At 34.5% G+C, this 21,051-nt stretch overlaps 1 protein-coding gene across 3 annotated transcripts; it reads right to left on the bottom strand.

The window, feature by feature from the left end:
- Positions 1-3,483: 3,483 nt before the first annotated feature.
- LOC112040755 (pantothenate kinase 2) lies at positions 3,484-18,233 on the bottom strand. Of its 3 annotated transcripts, none has more exons than XM_065773596.1 (24): positions 18,104-18,233; positions 17,093-17,470; positions 16,075-16,287; positions 15,824-15,879; positions 15,228-15,266; positions 15,022-15,138; positions 13,895-14,014; positions 13,679-13,773; positions 13,488-13,581; positions 13,178-13,309; positions 11,566-11,678; positions 11,156-11,348; positions 9,953-10,161; positions 9,829-9,873; positions 9,639-9,687; positions 9,090-9,172; positions 7,312-7,428; positions 6,607-6,670; positions 5,950-6,096; positions 5,677-5,835; positions 5,107-5,190; positions 4,583-4,777; positions 4,268-4,339; positions 3,484-3,971 (listed from the first exon to the last, which is right to left on the bottom strand). In XM_065773596.1, exons 2-24 carry the CDS (start codon positions 17,373-17,375, stop codon positions 3,882-3,884), a joined length of 2,769 nt encoding a protein of 922 aa, XP_065629668.1. In that variant the 5' UTR covers positions 17,376-17,470; positions 18,104-18,233; the 3' UTR covers positions 3,484-3,881. The 3 variants fall into 3 exon arrangements, with proteins under 3 accessions (XP_065629668.1, XP_065629669.1, XP_023929419.1); XM_065773597.1 differs by having other exon boundaries at positions 15,228-15,263; XM_024073651.2 differs by lacking the exon at positions 15,228-15,266 and having other exon boundaries at positions 18,104-18,232.
- Between the last annotated feature and the right edge of the window lie 2,818 nt (positions 18,234-21,051).

The following is a 21,051-nucleotide window of genomic DNA, read 5'->3' as shown; positions in this document are numbered from 1 at the left end:
AATTCTCTCCAATCCTCACGAGCGTTGGCCGTTGGAGACGGCAACACTCGGGCACCAGCCATGACGTGAGTTCGCGCGTCTCCTCCGTCGGAGGTGCGCTCCAGGGAGAGACATTAGGTACTTCAGCGACATCCCTCCTGGCCACCGTGCATGGCACTGTCAGTGTTACGCCTAGACTCTGCCGCGCCGGAAGCCCAGTGGGGGCTGCGGTTACAACGGCTCTTGGCACGGATGTCCTCACACCCGCCCAAAGCCACCCCATATCTGCCAACTACGGTCACAATTCTGGCGGGGTTATTAAAGGGGCTTGGGGAGCTGAAAAGCCGTGTTTTTAATAAAGTAACATGAAGTTCATTTTTGTTTCTGCTGAATCTTCTATTTCGGGCTTTTTATTTTTCTGCAACGTTTGTCTGGTAGTTCTTTTTCTTTTTTTTTTTTTTTTTTTTTTTGAATCACCACCAATCTTCCGTAGAATGATTACTTAGAACGATCGCCTGTTGCGCCGGTCAGCGCACTAATCCTCCCCACAGACGGCGCCAATTGTAGGGTCGTTTTTTGTTGTAGCCCAAAAGATATGAGTTCCCCCAGGCCCAACGAACCCAGAACAATAAATTTGTAGAGAGTGGGTTGAAGGTTTAGGCGCTCACCGGCGCGCACGAGGCATAAACTACTTTTCTTTTATTGAGAGATACTAAGAACAATTTACAACTGGGGGACGCTCCTCGGACCCTGGCCAAGGAGGTTTTTCCTCTCCCAAAAACTCCCTCACTTACACTTTACTCTCCTTTCTTATATATCCCTCTTATCATCCTCCTGTTGATCATCTATTGGCCTCCCTCTTGACCGTCTGTCCCGTCAGAGGTCATATCTGTGCTCAGGGGGCTCACACTAATCGATATTGCCCTGTCAAGGGATTACATCCCCGTTAATGCGGCCAGAAGGGTTAGGTGAGCGCATTCAATGCCGAGGTGACAGTCCGCCCAGGGCTTGCCCCTTCTCCGTATTTCTGTTGCCAACGCGTGGCACTGGGCCCTCTCCTCCTCGGATATTCCAGGAGTCCTTTGATAGGGTGGTCCTCGTGTTTTTCTAAGGTCTCGGACGCCCGAGGACAGGGTCATCCTCGGACCCATCATGCATCCTCGGCGTGAGTCGTTTGGGCTTGGCTTGGAGTGGGCCAAGGCTACCCGATTTTCTGGCCCCACAGATATTGTTATCTTTTATGGGTTTTATTGCATTAAAATACTGTTTGATATTCACAGGAGTGGCATTTTAATTATTGTACAAATTTGTGTGCATTATGCTCATCCATAATGGATTGAATTTTGCTCTCCTAAAATAAAATCTTGATTCCACCATTAACAATAGACGATTAAATAAATAAAAATTAATAGTGGGCACTTATAGATTTTTTTAACAAAATTAAGAATTCAAATTTTAATGGAATTAGATTTTTGGATTTATTTCGTTACAAGGAAGATATTAACATCAATCACATTTATGACTTGTAAAAATAAAATAAAATTGTGTAACACGCAGAGCATAATGTGAGAGACTAACCAGATGACTATCACTAATGAATCAACACTTATACTTGCAGTCATTTTGCATAATCATCTTTTTCAGAGAGAGAGAGAGAGAGAATAAGTCATTTTGCATTATATATATATATATATATATAAGTTTATTGAAACCATTTGAGTAACATGATTACATGGGAAAGGACAAAATTTTCTCAATAGTCACTTTCAAACTCATTTTTTTTTAGTAATATATATATATATATATTTGGGATTATTTTTAGTAATATCAAGAAAGGAAATTTTTATTTTTTGAAAAAACAGAATAATTAGCAACTGATTTATTGTTTTGGTAAAGATTCCATTTTGTTTTTTATATTCCGATAAAGATTCCTTAATCCATTGATTTACTCTAATAAATATCTCTGATATAATTGAAGTCTAAAATGCCTAAAGTCAAAATGTTATGAATGTCTTGCCACTACAGGGAAGAAGAAAATTGGTTATCATTGAAAGGCCCTCTATCAATTATCACGGGCATGTATGGAAAACGACGTGAAAAAGGACTGAAGTGGCATGGCCCTCACATTGTTTATAATGTACTAGTTTTGAATGCTTATCCATATAATCTACACGCCATTTTTCAGAATTTGATTTTCACATGAATCTCATAACTGACACTATTTTACTGTTTATAATTAACAATTTGCTACCTCAATATTTATGGGGGAAAAAAAAACTGTAAAAAGAGTTAAGTAATGCCCATTAAATTGTATAATCGATGGTTTATCAGAGATTTACCTTGAAAAACAATTGCTGAATGAGATACCAGCCTTTCAATTCTTAATAAATTGTATGGATCATGTTTGAGATTTTCATAATCTTTTCAGTCCCTCTCTTTTGCAAAATCAATCAATCAATATATATATATATATATATATATAAAAGTAGAGACCTTATGTTAAAGAGTATGAGATTGTGCCATGTGGAGTATACCATAAAGTACTCTTTATTTAGGGTTCTAAATTAACAAAATTTGCATTTATATCAAAGTATTATTTCATTAAATTAGCTAATAGAGTAAATGCTTATGCTAATTATCTATAGTTGTGCATTAATTATTTATATAAAATAAATTAATATGATAATTTTTATAAAGAAAGATGCTATGTTTACAACATTTTTACAACAAATCACAGGTGGTTAGTTGTTATTGGTTTAAATTTGAAACTAAGATTATTTTTTTGCCCCAACAATAACAACCAGTAACAACCTGCTACTTAAGATTTGTTATAAAAATATTGTAAAAATATTGTAGACATATCACTTCCCTTATATAAATTCTATCTAAGAGATAATTTTTAGTTGAAATAATAATAATAAATTTAGAATATGACATTCTTACTCATGTTTAGTTGCTTTAACAACAATTGACCCGAGCTATAAAAGAATTAAATATTTGTGAATTCACTAAAATAAATCTTAGTCTTTTAAATTTCCTAACTTCTTTCAGTCACATGTAATATATATATGTGTGTGTGTGTTTTAATATAATTTTTCTATATTTATATGAAAAATAATAATTGAAGGATATATGCAATTTTTTAGTAGGCATGAAACATGCTTGTCTATATTAACCACTATATCATGCAATTTTCAATTTTTGAACACACATATATATAGTATGATTTCTATTTTGTCTATGAAATAACTAAAGATTACAATTTTTTACAAGGAAATTTATTCAAAATTTTCATTATACATCGATAATTTGGGATATGAATAATGAATATCTCTATTAGAAATTGAGGTGCCAACAAATTAACCTACAATATTCTTGACAAATTTATTAAAATATTAGAGAAAACTAATAATAAATTGCATCGCTTCTTTATTCTACCCATATATAATAATAGAAAAAAATGGACTCTGCCAAGCGAAAAAGATGGTAATAGGGGATTGGATGGGCAGTTCAAACCCTTTCTTCAGTGTAATAAGGGCCTCTTTGGTGGTAAATCAAAGAGGAAGAGTAATACAGATCTAATGCATTCTTAAATTGTATACCTATAGAAAGGTTCAAAAGTGATAAATATTTGCAAAGTTGATCATCCCTCTTCAATTCCTGAGCAAAGACCAAGACCACTCTAGGAAGTCCCGAACTCTTTTTTTGCTTTAAATAATTCAGCAGTATGACAAGATCACGACAAACTTTTACATATTTGGGACGACAAATAAAAGTCCAAAGCAAAATGAAAAGGATTCTAACATAACTATGGATGTGACATCAACATGCAATATGATATGGCACCAAATCATGCGTCTTAAGTGCTGTCTGTCCCTATTTGAGTGTCTGAAGAGAAGCTTTCAACTGGCTGGTTCATATCTACAAACACAATCGTATATGTTTCCTTTAATCAATTTCTCTGCCAACCTCTGATTCTTCACCATTGCAAGCTGCAAGAAAAGTTTTTCATGTTATATTAAAGTGTCAAAGGAAAACTTTAAAACCCGTTGACCTCCCAACATGGCTTACAAGATTTCTTACATGCATACAGTTTGAAAGCAAGGACTTCATTTCAATGAAAAATTATAACAGTCATGATCATAAAACTGGGGAAAATATGACCTCAGAAAATTTTATTGAGCTATTACTCAAACAATAAAGTTGCCAAATAATCAAGAAGGCTAGACAAACAATTGCAACCCTCTTTTTCACATCCCAAATGAGACAAAAGAACATAGAGTCTTACCTTCAAGGCATCACATTTAAATCGAGCATTGTAGTTGGTGTGTAGAGATCTACCCATACCTTCTAAAATAATCTGCAGAGCACAAACCATGATTATAATGTCTTTCTCTTTATTTATTTCTTCTTGATTCTATATTTGCAACAATTTGTTGTAAACTGTAAAGGACATTAGAAAAAAAATACAATAAGAGCGAAAAAAGCTTGCAAATGTCCTTCTGGCTTGATGGCACCCCACCCCCAATTTGTGGGGCTTGAACTGGGGATCGAGCAATGTAATGCTTGACATGGATTTCAAAAAAAGGAATGAGCATCATACCAAATCAGCATCTTTTGCAGCAGCAGCTAGCTCAGAGCTGACCTGCCTTAAGTCAATGCATGGACTCCCACACCCATTCTCAACGACCATCAACGGAACCGAAGATGAATTTTCTTTGGAACCATCTAAGGTGTTGATCATTGCATCCACGAGTAAGCCTCCTGCTTCAGCAGCTCTGCGAAGGATGTCACAATGCTGTGGACAAGAAGAATCTATTACCTTCTTTTGATTAATTATGTGACATCAAGAATACTGTGTTCAGTGTATCATGGAACCATGAATACCAATAAATAAATTAAAAAAAAAAAAAAAAAAAAAAAACAAAACAAAAAACAAAACAAAACAAAACATGCAACCCAGATAACATTTTCAATTTCAAAAAATTTCTGACTACTGATAATCCTTGAAAAATATAAACAAGGTGGATTAATGATATTATGGTCAATGATATGAATCTTTAAATGGGACACCTCAAAAGAAGACTTAGATCAATTGCATAGAAGCATTCATGCAAATGGACAGACCTTGGCTGCCTCAGCTACAATGTCAGGAAGCTCCATTGCAGTTACATCATTTAGAGCAGGGAGTGAGTTTGCAACCAACACAACCTGCAAAAAAGAATCCCATTGCTCAATTATTACGAGTTGGCAGAAGAAACTGATCCTTTATCAAAACAGTCAGACACCCATCACTTTGACTGTTCTCTCAAGCATTTATGAGAAGGAAAATCAGAATCTCCTCAAAACGAAAAAAAAAAAAAAAAAAAAAACTAAACTAGTAATATTTGGGTATGGTAGGACAGGAACAAGAAGTATTACTTCAACATTTACATTGGTGGGCAAGGAATATATGTTTTATTGCATAATCATTAATCAATGGGCAGGGAAAAAATGTTGTAACAGTATTATTTCAACTCACACTGTAGTTAGGAGTCAAAAGAACTAAAACAGCTCTTCCTTGCAGAGATTCTAATGATTGGTAACACCATTCTCATTGTAACCAACAAAAACAAGACAAACTGGGTATGAAACCCTACTATCATGGCTGATAGACAGATATAAGAGCTTATTAGCATTAGAAACAACTAAACTTACTTCAGTTCCTCGTCGGAGAAGTTCCCTTGCAAGGGGAAGCATCCCTAGAACAATGTCAGCACCTGAGTTGTCCACAAAGAGTAAAGCTCTCCTATGTGGGGGAGGCTTCCTGTCTCCAGACCCAAACATTCTCTCTTTGAAGACATCGAAATTATCCACCTAAATCACGTAGCAAGAAATTTCTTTTAAACAAATTCTACCAGCACTCAACTTAGATCAATAAAAATAGCAAGTCAAGTTCGTTGAATGAGGAATATTTTTGGCTCCACTTACTCGCCAAGGTCTTTGCATCTTATTGCGACTCATTCTATAAATTTCAATAATTGTTCCTTTATGATAGAGATCCACACAGGCACGGGATCCCCAGTCAAAAATGTTTGCAGCTAGAACACCTTCAATTAGAGTTAACAGTCTGGCTTCCTGCAAATTAAAAAGTGGTTTCAAATGATCAGAACAATGGTTTTAAAAGAGTGCCAGGTACAGTCACCTCAGTATGCTGGAAGTAAATGGATGCCCATGTGAGTGCCACATGAACCAAGCCAGGAATCTGCCCGACTCTGGTTTTATTTAGTTTTGTTAGGGTTACTTCTTGTTATTTTTATATTAGCATGTTATTTTTCATTAGCATAAAGGTATTATTGTAATTGCGCCATAACCCTAATAAATATGTGCTAAGGTGAGGGACTTATAAACATAGCCCTAGACCTTTTCTCAAATCGCTCTCTCTCTATTCCTCCTTTCTCTCCTTTAAACCCTAAAACCTCATAATTTACAACTTAGTTTTAACAGCATATAATGACAAGTGAAATATCCTGCACAACCTTTAAGAAAGATCAGAATTACAAAATGCAATAACATTCCTATTGAACAGTTTAACTTCTTCTGTTGAGCAACAAGAGGCACAGAACAGCAGATTATAAATACACCTACCTCACTCATGCTATCTAGCTCCATCAACAGGTCAGGTAAAACAGCAAGCGATGCCTCATTCTCCCTGTTACATTCAAAAATAGTAGGGCAAAACAAAATAAGTAGAAGAGGTGTCAGTAGACTGCGTGCATGTGTATGTGTGAGAGAGAGAGAGAGCACTGTGCTTGTATAATGTCCCCTCAGCCTTTTCTGTTTAATTATTTTTTTTTAGTAGTTCAGTTTTTATTTTAATTTTCACATCTAAAGATAAAATGATTGATAGATAATTAATTAAGGGAGAATATAAAACCTAAAATAACATGTCCACATTGACCTTCCATGGTTAATCTATTTTTAAAAACTTACAAACTAAACCATAGCTAAAGATTGTTGTTGAAAAAAAAAAAAGACACCTAGAAACAAGGATAATGAATGTATGCTATACCAAACACATACATTTAAGAAATTCATTCTGTGTGGATCACACACATGTAATTCCTCAAAGCAAGTACGCATGCAAATTGTTTTATGCGCATATAATTAAAACCATACGTTGCTCAAAGCAGACTGCTTAAATTGTACGCATGACTTTCTGCATGTAGTGCCCAAATACAACATACTTTTAATATGTGGAAGTAATCATCCATTACACATTTACAACTTGAAATATTTCAAACAGAAAAATCAGAAAATCCTTTACTGCTTTATAAATAAAAATGCAGTTACCTCTGTTTTATACTTCTGTAGGCATCAACAAAATGAAACTCCCTCAAGCACTCTTCCCTTAGTTCCAATAGATTGGCCAAGCCTAATTTTCCATATGCTGCGGGCTCCTCCATCAACCTATTCGGGCAGTTGGAATTGGTAAATGATATAAGTAAAAACTTTGAAAATTCAGAGCGGATAAAGTAACAGCAATAAAGATACATGGAGTCTTTCAAAAGTAATTGATGATTAACAACAACTTCATGATACTTTTATGTTACATTGTCCAAACCAAATTGTCTATGATGTTCTCACTTTCATTCAATGGCTCAGCTCATAAAAACCTAGTGATGCGGAAAGAACGAAGACCATTTTATTTTAATTTTTTATTATTTAATTTTAGAAGTCAAATTACATTTTTTCCTGCTGCAACATTGGTTTTTATTTTAATTCTTATTAGCTAATTAGATTATTGTGAGGTTGACCGAGAGTGAATCTATTTCAGTAAGGAAAAAGGACTTTGCCTATGGGAGAGATTGATTTGGAATCGGGCAGAGGAAAAGGTGATGGGCCTCACGTGCTCACATGCATTCACCCAGGGTTGAACACTCATATTAGAGCCTTTCTTGGGTTTTCATTTTGAAGCCATGTGAACCTGTCCCTAGACAGCCCAGGCCCGAACCTGGCAAACCAGAAACACATGGTTCAGGCCCATGCCCTATGACAGCTGGTCAACAGCCCTAGGCAGCAAGCCTGGTTCTTGATTCAATTCTTTATTAAAACATTATTCTAGTACCATGATGGTGATATTGAAAGCACCTACTTTTGGCGGTCATCAAGACCCACACATCTTCACTAATTGGTTACATGCAATGGATCAATTCTTTGAACAAATAGGTTTACTAGATGACAGAGAAAGTTTGGTTTGCCAAGATGAAACTGATAGGCAGAGCCAAAGAATTTTGGTACAGTAATGAAAAACTCCATCTTAAAAGGAACAAACTTACCATAACCAATTAGGTAGAAATGAAAGAAAAAGAGAAATATTTACCTCAATCCTATCTAGAGAAGTATCTATTCCAATCCTAACGGTGTTCATGTAGATTCTAATTCTAAGTCTCAATCTACTATGGAACAAACTCTAGAAAATCTGGTAAAAGTCATCCAAACCCTTTCAGCGAAATTTAAGAACTTGGACGCTAGGATAGATGGCCTTGGTTCCTAACTAGGATCCATTGAGTCTTCTGTCCAGAAAGTGCCCAACAAATTGAAGATGATGCTTCTGATAGGAGAGGCAATACCACCAAAACTTATGCTTATTGAACTACAAGTACCAACAAATGTTGCTACAATGCTAGGGCAACAAGAAGAACATATCGCAGAGCCTAAACAAGGAATTGAAATACCAGGAACATCGGTAGTAGACTTAATACAACCTATTAGAGAGTCAGATATATTGCTTATCTCTGAGAATGAAGATTCCTCACTGCTTGGTGAAGAAAAAATTTAACAATAGAGCAAAGAAATAGTAAGTTACCTAAGCTGATGATCATAACTACAATAGTTATTGTCCTTTACCAGGAAAATTTTCACATTAATTTAAATTATTTGAAAAGAACAATAATTATGCATCAATTTTAGTTCTTTTCTTTTCAAAAAAAAAAAATTTATAGTAGGAAGCTATCTAAATGGGAATGTACTTTGTTAATCCCCAAACAAGTAACCTTTTTATTTTTTCCAGAAGTAGTAAAACTATGCAGTAAATGTATGAGATAGAATTCATGAAATCATAAAACTACCTCGCCAAGTGCGCAGAAAATGCACGAGCAAAAGCGTCACCCCTTCTTTTAGCATCTTCAGTTCTGCCTTCACTTGCTACCGCCTACCATATTGCTCATTAAAATCTCACAATCATAATGAGACAATAAAACCAACCCTTAATATATTTTTATACATATATTGGCTCTTAAGCTTCCCACTTCTTATACCAAACAATCAATGAAAAATTAATGAAGCACACAAGCTACTCCCAACAATATACACATGGTAGCACAGCATTACCATAACCAAACAAAACAAGGGTGCACATAGCACAATAGATTAAGAATAACTTTCTCTAATTTATTTCTTTCAGAAAATTTGGCGGGCCGGATGTTGGCATAACACATCATATGGCCCCTAGCACATAATAAACAGCAGATTAAGGAAAAAAACTTGGTGTTCATTAATTGCAGTGTTACGAGAACTTCGCAGATATTTCACTTTTTTGTCACTTGTTGCATGGCCAGATTGTGTATTTGTGTGTTTGAGAGAGATTTTGGGGGTTTCATGATGATATCTATTTTTACCTTATCAACAAGGTCGGGCAAATGCTCTGACAGCACAGTAAACCAATACCTACATCAAGATTAACATTTAAAATAAGCTAAAGAGGCATTAGGTTCATATTTTTGTAAGTAATGATTGCGCATTAACCATTCTTATCGCTTATTATGTAAAAAGCAAATCAGAGATTCCAGATTCACTGTATGCACTCACTCTAACTCACTGGGATCCGCAAGATCAATAGTGTTAGGCTCATACCTGCAGGAGAACTAATACAATATTAGAAATCAAACTTTTTAGAAGTAAGCTTATCTAATTAGAGTAGTATGCAACATACGTTTTTGGGTCTGCCAATAGAGGGAACACCTCTAAAGTGGGCACCAAATGAAGAACGCCAATATTTAGAGCACTTGCATCAGAACGCAGAGTTTCTCCTTTGGATGAAGGAACTTCAAAGCCTCCAAGTCCAGTAGTGCCATTTGGAGCCATCGGTACAGGTGCAGTAATCTCAGTTCCCTTCCGCACAAACTTCTCCATCCATGAAATCTGCATTTGAATCCAAAATGTTCATGAGAATTTGTACGAATACAAAAGAAATTCAACCAAAATATTTCTGATAAGGCATGGGCTTCTGGTTCTGGAGCTAAGAGGATAGAGCATAGAAGTAAAAGCTCAAAATTAGTTAAAATAGAACATGAGGACTTCACCCAGCCACTGGCCTCTCTCTTCAAGTACTAGACTATTGAACACATTGAGAGCAAATGAAGGAAAATGGCTTGGACAAGGTATGCGAGTGTAAATACTTCCCCGGATATCTAATGTTTGTTATAAGAAGAATAATCTTTCTTTGAGCTCAACATGAATCCAACAGAAAAGGACATATGTTTACATTGCAATGCCATGCTCCCAATGTGAAGTTCAAACACAAAACTCGTATATAAGATGAGTTAATTCTTAAAAGTACCTGAGAAAGGGGGGGAAATCAACATATACACCCCATGATGACCTTAATTATATACTAACGGTTTCAATGGATCTACGAGACTACCATGGATTGAAGTACAAGTTCATTTTGCATGATGAAGTTGTAAACCAGATTAGTTAGCCACAAAGATGACTTAAAGGTCAACCTTTAGTTTCTCCTTTTGCCAATTTTGCAATTGTTTTCTTCAACTTTAAAGGTTCTCTTGGCCATTAATCAATTGATTCCAAAGTTTCTGGCTTTAAAAGCTATCCAACTGGAGGTGGAATAAGTTCAACCTTGACAGAATATGATGCCAGAAAACAACAGAAGAGAAATGTGATTCCAGAGAATCATGAAAAAAAGTTCTTTTGGCGACTTTTATTACTGTCTTTCCAGGAGAATCATGTGCTGCAATTAGTAGGACCATCTTAATGACAAATAGGTTAACAGCCAAACTCAGACTAACTCATTTGTCATCAAGTTGGGTTTGCAGCATGCAGAATACCCAACCCAGTTACAATAGTTTCAAGTGGGCTAGCAGTCCAAGTCAGATTTGTTCACTCTTACTACACTTGCCTTCTCGTTCAAATCTCCAAGTGGTGGACCATGGATCTTTCCTCCTGTGTATGGTGCACCCATTGGGAATCTTTCAACTAACTGATGGACCATCAAGTCATCAAGACCATGCTTTTCATAACTCATGAATGCACCTAAAGCTCCCAGAAACCCTTCATGCCGCAAGAACATTGCTTGTGCTTCTCCTTTTGACCTAAACAAAAATTATATTTTAAAGCCTAAAGTCAAATTAGAAAATAAGTAATGAACCAAAAAAAATTAGAGATGAAACTGACCAACACAAAAGCAAACAAGGAGGCATTTTATGTGCAAAATGAGGAAAAATTGGTTTAAGCCTTGTTTATTTTTTTAAAAAAATTTTAACAATAAACATAAAATCCTAGAGTGGACCTCAACAAAGTAACACTCACCAAAATTGTACTGCAAACGAGATAGTGTCCATGGTATAAGCATGACCTCTTATAAAAAATCCTCCAAAAAATATTCGCTTTAGCCCAAATCGTAGCGCATTCAAGTAAGATATCTACACAGGAAAAGAGTCAAACCAGATCTATAAACAGCCAGCATACAGATACCAACTATTTGATTTGTTACCTAATATGAAAATACCAAAACTATCTGAAGGTACACAGATTTAGAGAGCCTTATCATTGAAACACACTTAAATATAAGATATTAAAACAAAATACTTATAAACCATTATCTCCAAAAAGTCCCTCTAAAGTCATGAATCACTGATCAAGTGCAGTAAGTTCACCAAATATGTTTTTTATTTTCCCTAATTGAGAATTGAGAGTGTAACAGCCACATTTTTCAGGAGAGCATGAGATCTATTGAGCAATTGCAGTCCTTGCAGCCTCGCACATTGTTTGATTGGTCTCCAGCATGGGGCTTTACCAATTGTACTTCCATTTGTTATTTTCAAATCCCTTAGATCTTCTAATTGATTTGCTTGTATTTCTTCAAGGTGCATCATGTTCATCATTGTGAACATAGAGTAATTCCTTTCATTTGCAATAAAATTTCGATTACTTATCAAAAAGAAATATATATATATATATATATAAATACATACATACATATATATATATATATATAAAGATTCAAATATACATTAAAATAATATAAAATATATATATATATATATATAAATACATACATACATATATATATATATATATAAAGATTCAAATATACATTAAAATAATATAAATTTAATAAACTCAAAGTGGGAAAAAAAAATTTGCTTAATAACTCAAATTGATAGTGGAATTGCCCAAAGTTTCAAAGTTCATATTTATATAAGTTATTTCAATCCCTTAAAAAATTTGTATAATAAATTTAAAATCAATTATAAATGAGTAATGTGATAACAATCTAGTCATATAAAGTGTGGTTGGTTGGAAACCTTACCCCCAATTTTGGAGAGGTTGATTCCCAAACTCAAACCCACATTGCTTGGGGGGTGGGCACTTGCTATCACACTAATGTCTTTGACATAATTCTCTTATGGGACAAAAATGTGATAGCTATGATCAAAATGAAGTATATTGTTTAATCATAAGTCATAACAAATCCAAAAGATAACCGACCAAAAAGCACAAGGATAATCAATTATCCTTGTTTGTGAAGTACAATGCCTTAAGAATAGTGTTTGTACAATAAAACAATGGTCCATGTCATTTCCTTCAAGATCGAGTGGTTAATTTTAAGGATTCATTCATTTTTAGCAAAAATAAAAAAGTATGCCTAGGCGTGCTTTGTGCTTCTTCAAAAAGTGCATTGAAGGGGAACTTCATTAAACGAGCTTCAACTCAAACAAGTGAGAGCATGGTCCTTTGGACATTGAGCTTTGAGCATGCTTGAGCACACTTTTAATAACACTGCTAACATGGCAGGATGAGATGGTATAACATCTTATTTTTTCTAACCCATATACTTTGGATGAGGTATAATGGCAATTGCTTAATTGAATTTTTCTAGGAAACTTGCATAATAAAATCCTGTAATTACACAACTCACCTGGCCAATATTATAAGAAATCATTCGTAAGAGAGAAAGGGATATATCTTCTGGTCTGTAGTCCTCAAGCTCCTTGTTTTCTGAAATAGCCTTGCCAAAACTAGAAGCAATAGTTGACGCAGAGAGACCAATCTATAAAGATTAAAGGTTGGAAAATACTTAGTAATGGATTATAAAAAAAAAAAAACTCTGGCTAATATAATCTATAAATAAATATCTGGACTAATTCAAAGAACCTAAGGATTTTCTATGGCATGTACAGTTTATATATCCCAGTATAGAAGAAATGAAAATTAAGATTGACATATACCTTAGAGTAATCCATACCACCATAAATATCTCCAACAAGCATGTCTATGGTCCTATTATCTCCCCTTTGACTCAGCTCTAGCAACTCATCAAAACTGAAAATGGAATTAAGTAATGCAAGAACTTATCAAAAATTTTAGACAGAAATGGAGACATAAAAACATTACAAAATTGAATAGAAATCACACTGGCCTCTTGCACTTTGTTAACAGCCTTCCCAAGCCCCAGTAAGTACCACCACCAACATTTGTCCCACTAACCCGCTGAAATTTCCCATCCCCATCAACCTACCACAACTCGAATCAAAAGCATAGATTAATTTAGAAAGTTATTACCATTGTTTAGCTCAGCAGTTATCAGTTAATAAACTGCAGAGGAAAAAACAAAAAACAAAAAAGACAAAGGTACCTTGATCATACTAACACCAGATCCAATATTGACAAGAAGATAAGGAAACAAGTCATTGTGGTCAATCTGCACAAATTCTTTGTGACCCTCCATGTGTGTGAAAGCTTCATGGCGAATCGCCTACTAAAAAACATGGTAAAATATCTAGTTAACTATTTCAAGAAGCACTTGAGTAATGGAGGAAAAGAACAACAAATAATGAACCTTTAGGTAAGTATGTATTCTCTTAACATGCATCATCATTGTTATTATTTATTTGGCGACAATGGGGTTAAGATATAACTACTAACTGCAAATCTTGGGCACAAAAGTAACTTTTCTGCTAAGCATAACAAATATATTTATTTATGTTCATTTTCATGCCAACGTTTTGGAAGCAACAATGTAAACCATGTAATAACATTTTGATCTCTCAGAAACAAGATCTTCAACCAAAATATGAAAATTTTATTCCATCTTTCAATTTAATTGGCATGACATAATTTACTGAGCCAACCTGTTTGATGATTTTATTTGCATGTGCTTGCACACATAAGTTATTATAATATAAGTGAGCATCCTTGGCTATTTGCCATAGCTGTTGTGCTACATTGATGTAGGCAATCCATAAAAAATAAAGGGATAGAATCATGGTTCCAACTCTTAACTAAGAAGAAACCCCTCACCACCCCCCTCCCCCCGGCCTCCCACCCCCAAAACAAAAACCCAGACTTGTAATGGGGTAAGTATTATGAACATTAAACCATCTGCCTAGAACTACTAAATTAATTTCTCAAACATTTTATGTCCACTAGAAAATTCCAATAAGGAGCTCAGATATGAATATAACATTATGTATACTTAGGTCTTTCATGCTGTAGAATGTGAAACAAAATAGAATCCAACCACAAATCCAAAACTAATGCTAATTCAAAGCTTTCAATCATGATACCAGAAGTATTGGGTTAGAAAGGAGAAAAGGTATGTAACTTACTTGTTCATTACTAATTATCAAATTAATTCTTTTCCCTAATACAAAATACACAAATCCACTTCATGCTTGTGTCACTTACCAATTAAATAATAAAAAATAACATACCAACAAGCACATTCTAAGCGATACATAAGAAAGAAATAGAATTTTCCACCTTAAGCAAAAAATTTGCTCCTGCCACAAGACAATCCATCTCATCTTCTTTGTCCAGGCTAACACCAAGCCTTTCCTTAAAGAGATCTGCAAACTTGTATGCCCCACCACCTGTGGCCTTCACACAATAATCAACTTGTTGATAAAGCATGTGTGAAAAGAATGACAAAAAATCCACCAAATTCAAAAAATTCAGATAACCCATGCCTTAATTGAACAGTTTTCCAACTTTGAAACTGATGACTGCTGTACAATCACAATCATGATTGAAGAATCAAGAACTTGCAAGTGCCAATTAAGGAAAAAATATGACAATTTCGGAGGATTTCTAAAATAAAGAATTCATAGAATAATTACCTTGACAATGAATGAAAAGAAGAGGAGTGTAAGGAAAACAAGACTGATTCATGTTTATGCCAAATGAATGGGTTGTCAATGGGAGGAGGACCTTAGAGCCAGGAAGCATATTACAAGCAAAATGGGCTTTATAAAGTGTGAATGCATAACCAATTAATGGAATGATATTGCAATCTTATGGGGTGCAATTTTTTGAATATATTGTTTCTAACTACAAGGAAAAGTAGCTAAATGTTGATCAAATAAATCCAGATCTAGAGGAAAATTAGTCTCAAATGTTACTTTTTGTATTGGTAACTCTAAAATCTAATTAATGCATAATTTATCTCATTCCGTACAATAGTGTGTAAAATTTTTAAAGCCCTGCCTTGAGGTGTTTTATTCCATAAGGCAGTACAAAATGCAACCAGCTTTTGAGATGCTGAAAGTGCTCAACAGAATTTTACCTTGATAACAGCATTGTTATCGGCTGGGAGCTCAGAATGCCAACGCGAATCCATTCCTATCAACAAGAGAATATCACATTATCCCCAAAAAGGAGGGAAAATAATGAAAATGAATGTAAGCAACTTAAATATAGTCACATAAACTAGTAGAAATCAAAAAATATAATTCGACAAGCTGGTACATTCTACTCTGTTTAACAGTAAATAATGATGACAAAAGCAGGATGATAAGGAAGAATGCAGCGAAATACCACCACAGTGAAGCTGCTTGGAAGAAATAAAGTCTAAGCACTCGTTAATTTTGTTTGTCTCAAACTTCACAAAATGAAGCCTCCCACCAAGAATAGGGTAGCTTCTCCTACTACCATTTGAAATCCCTAATCTCTCCTTCAAAGTCTTCTTCCTCTTATCATTACTTGATCGGTCCTCATGTCTTGAAAAGTAGACCAACTTGATGAGTGACCCTGCCAATAATTCACAGAGGAATCTTAAATTCCAGTCAATCTTCAAGAGAGTTCTAACAAACTTGAACATTTATCAAGAAGATAGTTGTAAGTTGTAAAGATAGCAGGGGACCCGTTATTTACAATTGAAACAGTCATACTTGACACTTTTAAAGTTTATTCAAGAAGATAAAAGGTAATTGATAAGTATTTATTGACAAATAACTTCGCAAGAGAGAAGTGGTGGGGGGTACAAGGCTAAATGTAGTTTCTTGCAGCCAAGCATATAAGGTAAAAAGACTGTTATTTCCTGCAAATAAAGTAGTATTGATCACATTGGAGTTATGTTCATTAGCATTAACCCTGCATCATGTTGTCCATTGAAGTTCAAAAGCACAAACATTCATTAATTTATTGGCAGTAATCGCGCAACAAATGGTGGCACTCAAGAAACATTTCTCCTTCCCCACAAAGGCAATGAAAAGTGAGGATAAATATATTCTCACTATAAAGAAAACACAGTAATGGGAAACCAAGAAATAGAATAGCAGTGTAGTGTCCCAAAAAACCATTCATAGGGAAAAAGTAAAAAACAAACATGAATGCAAGAATGTTATATACAAAACTACAAACACGTGAAAAGCAACATTCACAACAACCCAAAAGAGAAAGAAACAACACAAAATCAACAAATACGACCACAATCAAGCCTTAGTCCCAAACGTTTTGGAGACGGCTCAAAGTCAACCACATGTATTCTTTTTCATCATTCTATCACAAGAACACATAGCCCTTAAGAAAAAACACAAAGGTGAAATATTTATACCTCCAAGGTCTACAGCCAGATGAGAAATGTCATCAGACTGATTAGGCAACAAAATTATGGGATCCTTCTCCTCAAAATTGCCTTCAATTGCAGCCTTGCTAAGGTCAAGCTGAGGCCTTGAACCTGACCTGTGAATAGAATTGCCTCCTGGAGGAGACATATCTCTCTCACCTTGACCTTCCTCTCTTACTACCACCTTGTTGTCTATAGCCAAATTCGTATCCTCCTCCTTTACCTTTATACCGTTAATTTCAAGAACTGGGTCCTCTGTTAGATTAGCCATTAATCCCAAAATTCCTCCCCACGCAGCTACTGCCTAACCCTCCACGCAACCCAACTGTCCGTGTTTGGTCAGACTCCTACTCGCTCACTTTGTCTCTATACTCCAACAAAAAAAAACAAAAACAATGACAAATTTGTCTAAATAAATATCCCAGGTACTAAAAAGTCTAAAATTCAACGTAAGGAGTCAAACAAAACCCAAGAAAAAAAAAAAATAGGCAAAACCCATTTCATTTTTCAGAACTAAAATTGTAAGTTTTTATTAGAAATGCAGTAAAAATATAAACTTTTTTTCAGAAATGATAAATATAATTAACACCCAGATGAAAAAATCTCCTAAAAACAAAAGATGAAATTCTTTTAATTATTTATTAATTGATAGATATAGTTATTGAAATTTAATGCATTTAGTACAGCACTGGACCAGCCGAAAAAGATAGTTAACATTAAATAATGAAGATAGATATTGATTAAAAACTCCAATCTCTCTTATAGTAGGAGAATCCTACTAGGCTACTAAAAATCCCCATGAATTTTTTTATTATTATTTATAAAAGAGAAAGATTAATAAAATAAAATAATTTAAAAATTAATAAAAATATGGGGTTTAGGTGAGGAAGTGAAAATGACTGATTGAACTGAATTTGAAGCTAATAACAAACAAGAAACAACAACAACAATAAAAGAAACGGTGTTAAAAAGTTTTGGATCTTAAACAGTGGTTCTTACTTAAATGGGTGAAGAAATTTGTTGGTGAAAACACAAAGACAAGTAAGAAAGTAAGACCAGGAGAATTGGAATTTGAGAGAACACAACACACAGCCAACTTCGTGTTCCTGTTAGCTGTGAACGTTAACTTCGGACCTGATGAGTGGGTTTGGTGAAATCTTGGTCTGTTTGGTGTCTTTTCATAGTTGCATGGAAGCGCGTGAGGGTTACGCCAGATCAGGACAAACATTGCATTTTGTCTAAAATTGTGTGCTTCCTACGCTCATTGCTGACTCCACATGTGGAATGTATGTACGTCACAATAAATCCTAAATATTAACTATAAAGTAATAAGTTTAAATTAAAATACTAATAACTGAAAATTTTAATTTCTCGTGTTTCTTAAAATATATATATATATATATAATTTTTTTTTAAAATATTGTAAATATAACATTTCTCGATTTGATATATTGGATGAATATAAGCCAAATTATTCAAAATAGAAATTGGACGAAGGTTTAAAAAGAGTAAATGACATAAAATTATAATTGGGTGAGAGCATTTATATTGGAGTATACAAAATTTTTATTATATGGAATTTGTTTATAAAATTTATAAAAAAAATTATGGAAAAAAATGACTTATCTTTTTGACAATTTTTTATATTTTTCGTAAAAGTGGTATCAAAATTTTCTTAAATAAATTAAATGCTTTTAAGGCACCCTTTAACTCAGTGGCAGAGTTAGGAATTTAGGTCGATGTGCAAAATTAAAAGACAAGATTAAAAGTAAAAATTAATCAATATTAATAACATAATAAATAAACAACTATATGTCAATTAACTTCAAATATATATGTCATATCATTAAAATAAATAAAAAATTACAATTTATGTTTAAGAATAATCAAATTAAGAGATCATTATAAATACAAATAATTTAAACATATAAGTTGAATTATAAATTTATGGTTAAAAATAGTCTAATAAAGAGATCCATCTAAATTTAAATAGTTTAAACATATAATTTGATTCTTCAAAAAAAATAAAAATAAATAAATCAAAAGTATTAAGAGTATACATGCCAATGAATATTTGAATGTGTGACTTAAAAACCCAACTTAAATGCTTTTAAAAACTTCACAAAAACTTTGAGGTAAAAAAAACAGACTGGTATGGAAATAAAATTTTCTATTTTTGATGGGAAGCGTACTTTGTTTGCATTATATATATATATATATATGGATTTTACTAATGTGTGCCTATAGGGTTTGGATTTGTGGCCCAAGCCCAAAAACAATAAATTTGTAAAGTGTGGATGATAAAGTTAGGTTGACTATGGAGCTTATAACGGTTGATCACAATGTCCCAGTATAAACCAGTATGAAAATACACGTAAAAATCAAATAAGTTCAAGTCCGAAGAGACTTATGATAAATTGAATACAGGTTACAATTCTTAGGGTTACAGTCAGACTTTTCCTTTTTCTTTTTTCTCCTTTTTCTCCTTTTCTTTCTCATCTTCTTTCTCATTCTCTTTCTCCTTCTCTTTCTTCTTCCCTTTTATTAGGACCCCTTCTTCTTTATATAGCACCCTCACCAATCATCCTCATCGTCCACTTGTTCTTCATCTAGCTTCCTACTTGAGTGTATGTCATGTCATGTATCTCCCTCAGCTTTTTGTGAGTGGCGGTAGCTGAAGTTACACTGTTCAGAGGTCTTCTTCACATAAATGCGGCTAGAAAAGTTGTTGCAGTGCATTTAATATAGTGGTGTCAGTTTTTTCTTTTAGATATTTTTCTATTCCTCTTATCTCCAGGCATGTCTAAAGTTTATTTAGATTGCTGAAGTCACAAGTAAATTCATTCGAACGCCCCAGATATTTACATGACCCAAAATCCTTTCATCTGAGGATAATGATCTCTTCGGAATACTGATGCTCTTTTCGGACGGAGTTTCTTCGTCCCCATGTATCATTCTTTCACGCGAAGTACCCCTCGACAATTTTAGTCTCTTCGGACATACAATAACCTTCACATTGAGCTTTAAGCCCACTATGTATGGCTGGGCTTTTCCCCCCACAATAGCCCCTTAAAATTTTAATTTTTCCTTTGCCTCTAAAGAGGAAAAAATAAAATTTTGATTTGCTACAAAATAAAAATAAGAAATGCAAAAATATCTTAGTTCACCCGTGTAGGAGCATGAATTTGCGCACTTCATAATTGCTGTTGCTGTTTCAAGGTTTCCAAAGTACCATTAGTTACTCCAGGTGGCGTTTTGTCTTTGCCATTTAACGGTGGACTACTAATCCATCGGACATGATTCTTCCTCGGAATTTGGGCGGGATAACTCCTTCCTCTTCATTTTTCTCTATATAAAGCCATAGAGGAGGTTTTTCCTCTCTTTCTTTACATATTTTCAGAATTTCTAGCGAACAGAGGCATTCAAATCGATCAGACTCTACGACAATCACATCTCAAATCTACAAGCATCTCCACAAGCTCAAATATCATCTTCCGATCCGGTTCGTGTAAGTCTTCATATATTCATCTTTACTCTTCTCCTCGGACACCCTTTTTGTCCTTTGAGTAGTCGCCTCCTAGTAACTGCATTTAGAGTTCCTCCTATCTCGTTTGTTTAGGATGGATAGGTATCAGTATCTGGTGGACAGTTTCGCTTAGATGGAGAAGTTTAGAGCCACATACCGCATATTAGAAGATGTGGGTTTGAGATATAGCCCCCCAGAAAAAGTCCTAACAGATCGGAAAGAGGGTGAAGTGATAATCCCCATCATTGCCTTCCTGGAAGGAGGAATGACGATTCCTATGGGTCCTATCACCACTAACTATCTTCGAAACTATAGCTTTAGCCCCGAGCAATGTGCGCCCAACGTTTTTAGGATTTTAGGGGCCGTCGATGATCTGAACCGCCATTTGGGCTTGGGACTCACCTGGCTAGACGTGGTGCAT

Source organism: Quercus suber, unplaced genomic scaffold (assembly GCF_002906115.3).
Source record: "Quercus suber isolate HL8 unplaced genomic scaffold, Cork oak 2.0 scaffold_77, whole genome shotgun sequence".
Lineage (NCBI taxonomy): Eukaryota > Viridiplantae > Streptophyta > Magnoliopsida > Fagales > Fagaceae > Quercus > Quercus suber.
The sequence above is the reverse complement of the archived record's forward strand: the minus strand, read 5'-3'. Positions and strand labels throughout refer to the sequence as shown.

What these genes read in the sequence shown, in the direction of transcription:
- LOC112040755 (XM_065773596.1), bottom strand. Translation starts at nt 17,375, where the DNA reads ATGGCTAATCTAACAGAGGACCCAGTTCTTGAAATTAACGGTATAAAG. An exon ending in GTGGTATGGATTACTCTAAG is followed by an intron (nt 13,310 to 13,487) that starts GTATATGTCAAT and finishes TAATCTTTATAG; the next exon opens with ATTGGTCTCTCTGCGTCAAC. An exon ending in TTCTCCGACGAGGAACTGAA is followed by an intron (nt 5,191 to 5,676) that starts GTAAGTTTAGTT and finishes TCTTTTTTGCAG; the next exon opens with GTTGTGTTGGTTGCAAACTC.